This window comes from Melozone crissalis, unplaced genomic scaffold, assembly GCF_028551555.1.
Source record: "Melozone crissalis strain CALT ecotype California unplaced genomic scaffold, PUWL_Pcris_2 ptg000048l_1, whole genome shotgun sequence".
NCBI lineage: Eukaryota > Metazoa > Chordata > Aves > Passeriformes > Passerellidae > Melozone > Melozone crissalis.
Window position 1 is genome coordinate 57,658 of NW_026535826.1, and position 12,810 is coordinate 70,467.

At 49.8% G+C, this 12,810-nt stretch overlaps 1 protein-coding gene and 3 non-coding genes across 4 annotated transcripts; all 4 read left to right on the top strand.

Annotated features, from left to right (window-relative positions):
* Positions 1 to 2,043: 2,043 nt before the first annotated feature.
* TRNAC-GCA (transfer RNA cysteine (anticodon GCA)) lies at positions 2,044 to 2,115 on the top strand. The gene has a single exon. It is a non-coding gene; the product is annotated as a tRNA-Cys (tRNA).
* A 403-nt stretch (positions 2,116 to 2,518) lies between these two features.
* TRNAC-GCA (transfer RNA cysteine (anticodon GCA)) lies at positions 2,519 to 2,590 on the top strand. The gene has a single exon. It is a non-coding gene; the product is annotated as a tRNA-Cys (tRNA).
* Positions 2,591 to 3,486: 896 nt separating this feature from the next.
* TRNAC-GCA (transfer RNA cysteine (anticodon GCA)) lies at positions 3,487 to 3,558 on the top strand. The gene has a single exon. It is a non-coding gene; the product is annotated as a tRNA-Cys (tRNA).
* A 1,384-nt stretch (positions 3,559 to 4,942) lies between these two features.
* CWC25 (CWC25 spliceosome associated protein homolog) lies at positions 4,943 to 12,169 on the top strand. Its single transcript, XM_054286483.1, has 10 exons — positions 4,943 to 4,986; positions 5,603 to 5,775; positions 6,631 to 6,861; positions 7,574 to 7,643; positions 8,162 to 8,289; positions 8,501 to 8,570; positions 9,000 to 9,127; positions 9,872 to 9,958; positions 10,975 to 11,136; positions 11,504 to 12,169. Exons 1-10 carry the CDS (start codon positions 4,969 to 4,971, stop codon positions 11,616 to 11,618), a joined length of 1,182 nt encoding a protein of 393 aa, XP_054142458.1. The 5' UTR covers positions 4,943 to 4,968; the 3' UTR covers positions 11,619 to 12,169.
* The last annotated feature ends 641 nt before the right edge of the window (positions 12,170 to 12,810 follow it).

Genomic DNA, 12,810 nt, shown 5'->3' on the forward strand with positions numbered 1-12,810 from the left:
AGGGGAGAAGGCAAAAGGGACCCCAAAGACACACCAGGGAACACAGTACACCAGAGAACATGACACAAACCAGAGCTGTTCTGCACTGCCTGCCTGACAGCTGCCATCAAGGCTAGAGCCTCTCCCTTTAGCTGTCCTAAGGGGCCCTTGGAGAAGATTGCTTTTCCCGCTACTAGTTTTTAAAACTGTCTCATGAACTCCCAACCCACTACTCTCCCATCATCCCATCTCCAGGCCATGGCCCCTGACTTATCTTTTGGATGATTGGTGATGGGAATCCACATTGCACCTGAAATGAGTCTGCCTCGGAGGGCCTCGTGATGGCCTGTGAACCTCAGGGTCAGCTACAATGAAGAAAACCAAAACCAAAGTATGAGTCCAGAGTTATGTGGCCAAATCCCACCAAGGCAGCTACTTGCCCTCCCCTGAGTGTGCCTGGTGCCTTCAGGCTCCAGCTTCACCCTGATTACAAGGCTGTGGCCTTTATTAGGAGTGGCACCTGGGTTAGAGAAAGGCAAAGTTGAATAGCATTCCTATGAGTGCAGTAGATAACCTTGTGTGCTGTAGGACATGGGAATACCTCTGCTAGGCTTCTGAGAAGCCTTAGAGGGGGGCCTCAAATAAACATCCTTTTTCACCCTGCTACCTTCAAACCTCCCCCCCCCCCAATAATTCGTAACTGTATACCTGCTCACCCTCCCTCTCCTAATCACAATCCTCAACTCACCTGAAGCCTCAATCTCAAACATCATCCTTGACACTGGGCAGATCCCTCTTGTGACATGATCAATCTGCTGAAAAAAAGCATTGTATTTGACACAACCAGGAATCTCTGGAAGTGCACTCCTTCTAAAAAATAGTACAAAACAAAACAAGAAGAAAACCAGAAATTACAAATGCACTTTACCACCTCTAAACACAAAACCCAAAATCACGAATCTAAATACTCCCTGTATTCCATGCTGTTTACTTTACAGAATCTTCAAAGCCTCTGTACTTTAGATGCCCAGAAACACCTGCTGAAAAGAAGCTGAGATCAGCTGCAAGAGCCTCTTCACTGAAATGAGAGGAGAGCTCTTACCCCAGCACATCCCAGAGAGGGAATGAAGCCCCTCAGCCAAGGCTGGGGTTAATATACCCCTGATTGTGCCCGCCTCTCGTTCCCATGGCACCCGGGAAAAGGGAGGGGGCGACTCCCACTGGGTATAAAAGCCCTCCGAGCAGCTGCAGCTATTTGGCCTTTCTGACTCAAATTCAAGGGGATTAAAGGGCTTGTTATAGAAGAAAACTCTTCAGAAAAACAACAGCGCTTTCCTTTTTGCAACAACTACTTAGCACAGAAGACCAGAAAACTGGTAAGACATAAAAAATTTTTTAAAAGTTTCTAAAAATACCCTCAGTAGTCTTAAAGGGCCTCTGAAATTACCCTAAAAATCCTCAAAGTGCCCTGATAAGACCCAAAAAATACTCTACTGTCTCTGGGCTGGAATCCAGAATGGGGAATAACCGGGACAGGATTAGAGGCAGGATCCCAAAACCCAGACTGGATCGGGGTCAGGAAATGGAAGAGAGGAACACTTGGACAGGATTTGGATGTGATAGGAATAGAAGAAAACCCAGACTGGATCGGGGCAGAGACCTGGAAAACCTGCACTGGATCATGCCTGGAATATGGAGTTTTTGGTGAAAACCTGGACTGAATTGCAGCCGATAGATGGAATGGGTGAAAACCTGGATTAGATTAGCGTGGGATATGGTCAGGAGGAAAACCCGGACTGGATAATAGCCAGTATACAGAATGGGAGGAAACCTGAGCTTGATCCGGGCAGGAGATGGAATGGGGGAAGTCCTGGACTGGATCAGGAATGGGAAATGGAATGAAAGGAAACACACTCGCCATCTTTTATCCCATTTAACTCCCTTCACCAGGGACATTGGGCTGCACAGGGGCTGTCAAGGACAGGGATCCAACCTACATAAGGAAAGACTTCCTCTCTTTCCCAGGAAATGCTTTTTAATCTTTCTGATGACCCCTCAGCCATAGGGGGTATAGCTCAGTGGTAGAGCATTTGACTGCAGATCAAGAGGTCCCTGGTTCAACTCCAGGTGCCCCCTTGTTTTCTTCCTTCTTTCCACCTGTCTTTTGCCAAAAATTTGCCACAGGAAAAATCGATGGAAAGCTCTGAGCTTGTGCTGTGCGCTCCGAGTTGGTTCTGAGCTCCAGCATGTAAGGAAGGAGGCCCTGAGTGTTGGGTGAGGGCAGGGGTTGCTCTATGTCTGAGTGACCACTCACTGTCTGTGTGAGTTTTGCTGGTCTTTAATTCTCTACAGACACCAGATCTACCAGAATTTCTCATTTTTACCACCATTTCTCACATTTAACTCCATGTACAGCCTTTGGTAGGTACATTAAGGTGCACAGGGGGGTGTCAAGGAAAGAAATCCAATTTGTGGACAATAGAAGACTTTTCTTTCCCAAGAAACATTTTATAATCTCCCAAGAACACATGCTGCATCAGGGGGTGTAGCTCAGTGGTAGAGCATTTGACTGCAGATCAAGAGGTCCCTGGTTCAACTCCAGGTGCCCCCTATCCCTTTTGCTGCTTTTCCCTGGGGATTTTGGGGGTGTGGTCGCTGGAATGGCAGCTCAGCGTCTTCTCCTGCTCATTCTTTTCCCTGTTGCAGACTGAAATGAAATCTGGGGGAAAATGTCAGGGACTCCAAGGTTCAGAGCACTCAGGGGACAGACTGGGACTGGGAAGGTATCGGAATAAACCACTCAGGACTCCATTTTCTTAATGATGGAAAATGCCCATTCTTTATTCACATAACTAATAAAGTTATGTTTTTATACATTTTATACATTTTTATACTCTTTTATGTATTTAATACCGTTTTTATACAGTTTTACAGATCTCATGTGTGACTCTAACTGGTCAGCAGCTCTTTTGCCAATTATTGGTTAGTATCAAGTTGTTATTCTGTATTGATTGGTAACTTAAACCCCCAGTGGGTACATGCAGGAAAAGCTGTTTGTGAGACATAATTTTCATTTTTCTAACAGTGTAAAAACAGTTTATTCAGGTGTAGGTTGTTTTTCCACCCAGGAATAGGTTGTTATGGTAAACAACTACTCACAGAGGATTGCTTTGACATGGGAACCTGCAAGGTGCAGGCTTTCCTTAGAAGAAATTACAACATAACAGAGCAGACCTGATTTTATGAGACCATTTTCTTATAATTTTTCCCCTTTTTTTCTACTTCTTATAATTTTTGCCCTTATTTTTCATTGTTTCTTATATTTTTTCCCAGGAAGAGAAGGCGCTAGGAAGGAACTGGGCCAAGGACCCACGCTGGAATGCAGTGACTCTGTGGCTGCTGCTGCCCTACAGGTTCTGCAGCATGAACCAAATCCTCAGGCATAGAAAACTCAGGGATTTGGGGGAAAACATCCTTGGAGTGTTTTATTCTGGCAAAAAGGGAACAGGGGGTATAGCTCAGTGGTAGAGCATTTGACTGCAGATCAAGAGGTCCCTGGTTCAACTCCAGGTGCCCCCTTTCTCTTTTGCTGCCTTTTCACCCTTTTTTCTGCCACAATTTTCTCATTCACAAAGCACAGAGGGCTTTTCTTACCCCCCCCTCTGAAGTGTTGGATATTACTTGGCAATGTTTTGCCAAGCCTGAACTCCCATTTTTCCATTCTGTTCGCCTGAGTTCTGCAGGAAACACACAAACTCAACAGCTGCAGTTCGAGTTTTTCCTGTAGGAGTAATTACCCTTAATTTACACAGTGAATGATGTGCATAACGCGTTCCTAGCAGTCACAGCCGCGCTGAGCTGTTTCCTCCAGGCTCTGAGCTCCAGGCCAGGCCGCTTGGGCGGCTACGATGCCACAGCTCAACATCTAGGCAGCCCCGGGGCTCGAACTAGAGGTTCGAGCTGCCCCTGAGCCACGCCCCGGCCGCGGAGATGGGGGCGTGGCGGGGGGCGCGCCGCGAGGACGGCGCAGGGACAGCGCTCTGGGCCGGGAACCTCAGAGTTACAGGTTCGAGCCCCGCCTGGCTCCAGAATGGTAAATGGCAATTCTGTCGCAGGAGATCACAAACTCCAAACTGGGAGATCACGGCTGTCACCCCAGGAAATCAGTGCTGTTGTCCTGGGGGCTTACTGCTGTTATCCCAGGCGATCACAAGTTCCAAACTGGGAGATCACAGCTGTTATCCCGAGAGAATACTGCCGGTATCCTGGGGGATCACTGGCTCTATCTAGAGGTTCGCCAGCTCTGTCCAGGGAAATCGCCAGCTCTGACCCGCCCCGGCACAGGAAATCCTTCCTTGCGCCCGACCACGGACTGGGAGGTGCCAGATTCCGACCCAGCCGGGCACCACCGCAGTTGACGGCACCGGCCGGGCTCTGCCCCGGAGCAAGCTGTGCGTAACTGGACTCGGGGCCGGAACGCTTCGACCCTGAAGATCCGACCCAAAGGCGCTGCTCTCCCGCTCCGCGCGTCGCCGTGACGGGCACAGCCGGACAGACTCGTCCCGTGGCTTTAAGTGCTTTTCAAATTACTCACTTCATCATTTCCAGGCGTTTCTTTGGTATTGCTGTAACCAGCCTCATTTGAAACAGGCTCAGATCTTGTCTGAATTCCCTGGCAGCGTCCAAGGCCAGGTAGATGGGGCAACCTGGGACAGTGGAAGGTGTCCCGTCCCTAACTATGGCAGAGGTGGAAATGGAGAGCTTTGGGGTCCCTTCCCACCCAAACCATTCTGGATTCCATACACGGAATGAAAACATTGTGCCAGGCTCGGCACGGAGGGGCATCTCCGCCGCTTCTTTCTCTTCCCCCCCCCCCCCACCCGTGACGCACTGAGGAGGAAGCGGCGCAGAAACCCGAGCGGCGGCGCGTGTCGGTGACGTATTTCCTGTCCCGGTAGCGGCGGGGGACGCGCTCGCCCGGCGGCCGCGATGGGGGGGGGAGACCTGGTGAGGGGAACCGGGGAGATTCGGACGGAACCTGAGGACGCAGAGGGAAAAATGAGGGGTGACGAGGGAGCTGAGAGGGGCCGGGTGATGTGAGGGGGAATGAAGGAACCGGGGGGGGTTCACAGGGGCCGGGGGAGCGTGAAGGGGGTCGAGGGGCTGACAGAAGGCGGGCGGTGAGAAGGCACTGAGGAGTCTGAGGGAGGCCGGGGGGGCTTACAGGGTTCGGGTGGCCTGAGGGGAACTGAGCCTGAAGGGGGTTGGGCCGGTGACGGGGAGGGAGAGGGCCTGGAAGGGCTGAGAGGAGCTGGGGAGGGGAGAGGGGTCGGGAGGAGGGCGTGGGTCTTCTGAGGGGGGGAGACTGAGAGGGGTCAGTGGATGCTGAAGGGGCCGGGGCTGTGGCAGGGGTCAGAGGGGGGGAGTTTGGAGGGGTCCTGGGGGGCTAAGGAGGGGCTGCAGGGCCAGGATGTGCCGCTGCCCCGGGACTGAGGCCGCTCGCGGGGCCAGTGGGAGCCGCGGGTCCGTTCTCTGGGCCCAGCTGCCGGCATCGCTGGGCTGCCCTGGCCCCTCGGTGCCGGTCCTGGTACCAATCCCCTGTGCCAATCCCCTCTTTCCACAGAACCTGAAAAAGAGCTGGCACCCACAGACACTGCGCAATGTGGAGAAGGTGTGGAAGGCAGAGCAGAAGCATGAGGCCGAGAGGAGGAAGATCGAGGAGCTGCAGCGGGAGCTGCAGGAGGAGCGGGCACGGGAGGAGATGCAGCGCTATGCCGAGGACATGGGCACCGTGCGGTGAGGGCACAGGGACAGGGGCACCGACCGTGTGGTGAGGGTGCAGGGATATGGGCACAGGGACAGGGGCACCGTGCGGTGAGGGCACCGGGACATGGGCACAGGGACTCCGTGCGGTGAGGGCACTGGGACAGGGGCACGGGGACAGGGGCACCGTGCAGTGAGGGCACGAGTACAGAGGCACCATGTGGTGAGAGCATGGGAACACAGGCACAGGGACATGGGCTGGGCACCATGTGGTGAGGGCACGGGGACACGGCCACCGTGCAGCGAGCAGGGACACGGGGACATTGGCACAGGGACATGGGCAGTGTGTGTGACAGCACAGGGGCACGGGCACCGTGCTGTGAGCCAGGGGACAGCATAGGGACTGCATGGGGACAGTACAGGGAGAGCGTGGGGAGAGCATGAGGACAGCACAAAGGTTGGGGTGGAAGGGACAACAAAGCCCCTCCAGTGCCTCCCCTGCCATGGCAGGGACATCTCCCAGTGTCCCAGTGCTCCAAGCCCCAGTGTCCAACCTGGCCTTGGGCACTGCTAGGAATCCAGGGGCAACCACAGCTGCTCTGGGGTTTCTGTTCCATCCCCTCCCCTCCTTGCCGGGGAGGAATTCCTTCCTAAAATGTTATCCCACCCTGCCCTCTGTCAATTCAAATCCATTCCCCCATTCCCAAATCCTTCTCCAGTTCTCCTGGAGCCCCAGTCAGGCACTGAACAACCCCAAAACTTTCCCAGGCTGAACAATCCCATCCTTGGGGCCATGTCCCACAGTCCAACCCCAAACTGTCCCTGCTCACCTTCCAGCCAAGCCCTGGAGGCAGCAGGAGGAGGAATGAAAGTTTCTTTTTGGCACAGGAAGCGTGAGGAGAAGCTGGAGTGGATGTACCAGGGCCCCGGGGGGATGGTGAACAGGGACGAGTACCTGCTGGGTCGCCCCGTGGATAAGTTCATCCTGGACAAGGTTGGGGACAAGGACAGCACTGGGGACACGGGGCTGCTGCCCGGCTCCATCTTCGCCAGGGCAGGGGCCAGCTCCGTGCTGGACATGGCCACCAAGATCCGTGAGGACCCCCTCTTCATGATCAGGTGTGCAGAGACGAGGGCACTCAAAAACTACAAATTAGCCTGTATCAAAAGCACTTAAATTGACATTATGTATTATATTATCCTGTGTATATATATATATATCCTTTAATATATATGTCCTATTAATATATATACTGTCCTGTATCAAAAACAGTTGAATTGATTAGAAATATCATATCCTGTATATATATATCTTTTAATATATATCTATCCTATGAATGTTCTAATATATATGTCTCCTATATATCATATAAATATATATATATTATCCTGTATGAAAAACAATTGATTATAAATATTATACTGTCCTATACATATATATCCTATAATCTATAAATATCCTAATATATATATCCTATAAACACATATATTATCCTATATCAAAAGCAATCCAATTGATTATAAATATTATCCTATAAATATATATCCGATTTTATATATATCCTATAAATATCCCAATATATATATATATCTTATATATCCTATAAATATATGTATATTCCTATATCAGTAGCAGTTGAATTGATTAGAAATGTTCCTATATCAAAAGCAGTTCAATTGATTATAAGAAAAGGGGCAACTCCTCTTCAGTTTTGCTAAATACACAACATTTCTCTTTGTTCCTGCTTTCTCTGTTTTTAGAGCTTGCACTTGCTGTATCCTCTTTGTGCAAATGTGATTGAAAAAACTGATTTTCTTTTTCCTGCTTTAGGAAGAGGGAGGAGGAAAAGAAAAGAGAAGTTTTAAACAACCCGGTGAAAATGAAGAAAATCAAAGCCTTGGTAGGTGTGAGGCAGGGGAGGAGCAAAAGTCAGAATTTTTATTGTCAAGGACAAGGAGCCAAGCTCTGTTTGCTCCTTACACTCCTCAATTCTGAGAGAAAATCTTCATTAAACGAGATTTATATGCCTATTAATTTAAATTTATATATCCATACATTTAAATTTATGTATCTGTAGATTGCAATTTATAAATGGCTATAAAGATGAGTTTCCCCTTTTCTTATAATCAAAAATTCCCATTTATAAATTGCTGTAAATTTATAAATCTCATTAAATGAGATTTTCTGGCTTGAAATTTATAAATGGCTGTAAGTTTTTATAAGCATCTCTACATTTCTATAAAGACATTTCTCTTGTAAATACTGCAAAAACATTTTTACACCTTTAAATATGAAAAAATAATTTTTAGAGATTTGTTTGGCTTCAGGTTTTGTGCTTTTCCACACATTGGAAATGTGTGGAAAATGTGGAATTGTGGTGTTCTCCGTGTGGTCCCGAGGGAATTTTTGGCTTTGCAGCTGCAGAACAGTTTGGATAAAAAGGAGAGGAAGAAGAAGAAGGCGAAGAAGAAGAAGCACAAGAAGCACCGGCGGCACAGCTCCAGCGTGTCCAGCTCCAGCTCTGAGGAGGAGAGGCCCAGAAATAAGTGAGTTTTACTTTTTTTTTTTTTTTTTTCTAAAACCGCCCCCATTCCTGCTGGTTTTTCACCTGCTCTCAGATTTTTCTATCTAATTAATGCTTTTAACTAAGTATTTCATTAAATTGTTGCTTCATTGGTTTTGCATCATTAATGTGTGGTAAAAATGGATTTATTCTTTCCATTTGCTTGCTTCAAAAGGGCTTTATTTTCTTTCTAGGTCTCAGAAGAGGGTGGATAATTCCTCCTGGAAGGCTGCTCCTTCCAAAATCCCGGGATACGGCTTACAGGTACACCCTGGGGAGGGGGGAGAACCAGGGGTTTTGGGAATAGCTGCAGCAGCTGGAACAGGAATGAATAAATTTTAAATTCAATTTCAGGCCATCTAAGCCTTGAAATTCAAATTATTCCAAGCTCAGCCAGACTTTTGCTTGGAATTTGGGATAAGGAATTCAGGATGAGGTTGTTCAGATGCTCCTCATTATCCATGGAATGGGTGGGAAGGGACATCAAAACCCATCCTGTCCCATGGGCTCCCACTGTCCCAGGCTGCTCCAGCCTGTCCTGGGCCACTTCCAGGCATCCAGGAGCCGCCACAGCTCTTCTGAGAATGCCACCCCAGGGAGGAATTCCCTCCCTCAGCTGTGCCGGCCACAAACTTCACCCCCTGTGCCCTGTGTGGGGGCTGCTTCCACCCCTGTGTTCCCTCTGGATTCCAGGTGAGGGACCCCGAGGCGGGGCCACGCCCCCGGGAGCGCTCCCGGAGCCCATCCCGCTCTCCCCAGAGCCATTCCAGCAGGAGGAAACCCCAGAGGAGCTCAGCATCCCCCTCCAGGCACAGCAAACAGTGAGTGGGTGAAAGCACGGGAGTTCCCTGCAATCCTGTGGCGTCTCTGCTCCCCTTTTCTGTCTCTGTCGGGGTCGGGATTGAAGGCACTTGAGACAATGGTTCATGTTCAGACTCAGGAGTTTATTGTTTATTATCAATGTTACAGTCTCACAGCAGGGAGTTCTGCAGTCTCTCATTAACTAGGCACAAAATGGCCAACTATCTCTTGTTACAAGGTCTTTTAAGGCTAAACTATCCAATTAAGAAATTACACCTAGATTATTTTCACTCCTAACCCAATAACTGGTCACTCGAAGCCCGCAGTGTGGACGTTTCTGTCCAATTACAAAATACCGCCCAAACCCATGAAGAAAGAAAAAGGTGAAGAACAGCTTGCTTCTGCCCTAAAACAACCATCTTGCTTCATATTGATTACTACATTCTAAAACCCCAAACTCTAATTTTTCCCCCTGTGATGTTACACACTTCTAACCAACTCCACACCCATAATCCCAGTGCTATCTATCAGTTTTGGAAGCCTTCACAGTCTCAGGTCAAATGCAGTGCTCTCTTGGGAGACAGAGTCTGTCAGTTTAGGATTGTTCCCTAGAGTGGCCAGGTAACAGCCCTGCAGCTGTGGGAGCCACCTCAGCCTCAGGATGTGTTAAAACCCCCAGGAATGTTTATAAATGTTTATAAATGTGATCAAGATCTAGTCAAATGTGGATTTTGGTGTTAATGAGGGTAATTCTGGGGTTGCAGGCACAGCAGCCGTGAGGAGAAGGGCAGAGCCAGGAGCCCTTCCCCCAAAAAGAGCTTCCGGCGCCAGCACCCCCCGGGCTACACCAGGTCAGTGGCACCCTGTCCTGTCCCCTCTCCCTGTGCTGGGGGACAGACCCCTGGGAGGCACCTGGGCACCAGATATCCTCTGGTGGTTGGAGTGGGACAGGGGCCTCATGGCTCACCTGGCGCTGCTGGCTGGTGGGTGGCACCTTCCCACAGCAGTGCTCGTGGTGCTGCTTCTCCTGCAGGGCGGGAATGGGAATTGGTTAATTGGTGGAGTCACCATCCCTGGGAGTGTTTAACAAAGCCTGGATGTGGCAGTGGGTGCCAGGGTTTATTGAGGTGTTGGGCTTGGGTCGGACTCAATGATCTTGAAGGTCTCTTCCAACCCAGTGTTTCTGTGAATTCTCTAATTAGGAGGTTCTGTTCCGTCAGGCGAGAAAAGGATCCTGACAGCATCATCTTGGAATTAAAACCAATTAGGAGATCAATTAAATCAAAGAGGGATTAAAATTAAGTTCAAGAGAGAGAAAAGAGCCTCCTGCTGGGATGTGGGGAGGTGGAATATTTTAAAAAAGAGGGAAATTTTTAAAATGTCCTCACAAGCTCGGCTGCCAAAGGCAAACCTGTGTTAAATCCCCCTCTGAGGAATGTGAACCAGCTTTGGTTGATCTGAGCCTTTTCCAACATGAACAATTCTTCCTCACAAAGTGAGGAAGATGAGGGGCCTGGGGTGCTGCTGCTTCACAGAAAAATATCTCCAGAAATGTTTTCCTGTATAGATTATGTCCTATAACCTTTGGCCTCTTTTGTGGCTACCGTCAATTGCTCTTTTATTTTGATATTTACATCAAAATAAATCCCGTTCTCATTAGGATATTAAAGGGTGGTGGAAATTCTCTATGTGATGGTTCTGCTCCCTCTCAGAATCTAACTAAACAATCACTAATTTTCCTTTTTTAATTAATCTTACTCCAGCAGGTGCCTTACTTCAATTTATAGCTTGGCAGAATTTTGTCTCTGCCAAACTCTGGTCGTTGTGAAAATGGTTTTATGAAGTGTGTCTCTCTCTCTCCAAACAGAAAGATCTCTCCTGAGGAGCTGGAGCGAAAACGTCAGGAAATGATGGAAAATGCCAAGTGGAGGGAAGAGGAGAGAGCAAACAACCTCAGGAAGCACCGCAAGGAGGAGGAGCTGGAGAAGGAGCTGGAGAAACTCGACTCCAGGGATGGGAAATTCTTCCAGTGAGTCTTTTACCCCCTCCTCATCCAAGGGGAATTCAGTTTCTGAGGGATGGCCTCAGTGTTCAGATCATGGGATTGCATATCTCCCCTGTGGATGACAGAGCTGCTGTTCCCGAATTTTCCCCTCCGCCCAAAAAATGGCTCTTGCTGATTGGGAGTCAGACCCAAGCTGGGCATTGCTGATGTTCTGCCACTCTGGGAGTGTTTTATATGCAGATAATAATTCAGAAATAATATAAAAATTATATATTATGTTTATTTAAATATATTTATTATTATATTTATAAATTATTAAGAATAACGTAGAAATTGTGTGCTCTCCTTCAGTCAGGGTTGTGATTTCTGTCTCTGCTCCTGTTCCGTGCAGCCGTTTGAAGCTGGAGAGTGCGTCCACCTCCAGCCTGGAGGATCGGGTCAAGCGCAACATCCACTCCCTGCAGAGGACTCCTGCTGCCCTGGAAAAGAACTTTATGCAGAGGTGAAGCCTGTCCTGGTCCTACCCTGGGCAGGAGCTCAGTGGATGTTTGTTCCCAGAGGTGAGAGCTCTCCGGGAACAATTCCAGCTCCCTCAGACGATCCCGGAGCTGAGCCCTTGGAGCCCTCTGCATTTGGGGCCTTTGTGTTCCATTTCTAACCTATTGCCAGAGCTTCTCCTCCTCTCCCCATCCCGACTGATGTCACTTTTGTACATCATTACCAAGCTCTGCTTCCTCCTGTGCCAGAGCTGAAGATCTACTTTTGCTAATCCTTAAAATCCAGAGCAGAACCGATGCACATGTGAGGTAGTCCCATGGAATTTGACAGAACTACACCAACCCTGTTCCACACTCACCCTTTGCACCCACACTTCACAGTGGGGTGTCTGTGGCTGGCATTTGGTGGCTCACAGATTTATTTCATTGATCTCTGACCCAAAAGAAGCAGTTTCTGAGGGGGAAAAAGGGAATGAGCAGAGCGTAGCTGACACAGCAAACATTTCTCTGGGATTTTTTAATGTAAGTAATGTGTATATGTACAGCAGTGTAGATTTATTTTACCTTTTTAATTAAGAAACTTCACTGTCGTTTGTTAAATGTCCTTTGTGGTCTGGGGGAGGTGGGAGGGGCAGGGGTGGATTGGCTGTGGGAGGGAAGGATCGATGAGGGTTCGGGAGGCCGCAGCAGCCCCTTCCCGGGTATGTCCAGCCCGCAGGCCGCGCCCCGGGGCCGGGGGTGTCCCCGTTGTCCCCCCGAGGGTCCCGGCGGGGACCCCAAGCGGCTGCGGGCCCTTTAAACGGCGGCGCATGACGTTGTAACACTCCATTCATAATTCCAGCCGCCTCGCTGCTGAGTGGTCCGTTCCCAGAGGGGCGTGGCGTTGGCCGGCGCGTCACGTCGACTGGGCGAGACCATCTCCGGGAGCGGGAGGAGGAAATAGGGCTTTTTCCCCTCTGTCTCCTCCGTCCGCTATCCCTCTCCGTTGTTCCTTCTCATAGCCCAGTGCGTGCCGCGTCTCTCCCCGCTCCTGCCGCAGCCCAAGCCGAGGGGCTCCCGCCGCCAGCTCCCGCCGTTCCCCCAGCTCGGGCGGGACATGGCACCTCCCGCTCCCCACCCCCTCAGCCCGGCGCCATCTTGGTGCCTCCTCGGCGCGGGGCCGGAGCGGGCTCGGCCGGCCACGGCGGAGCGAACCACGGCG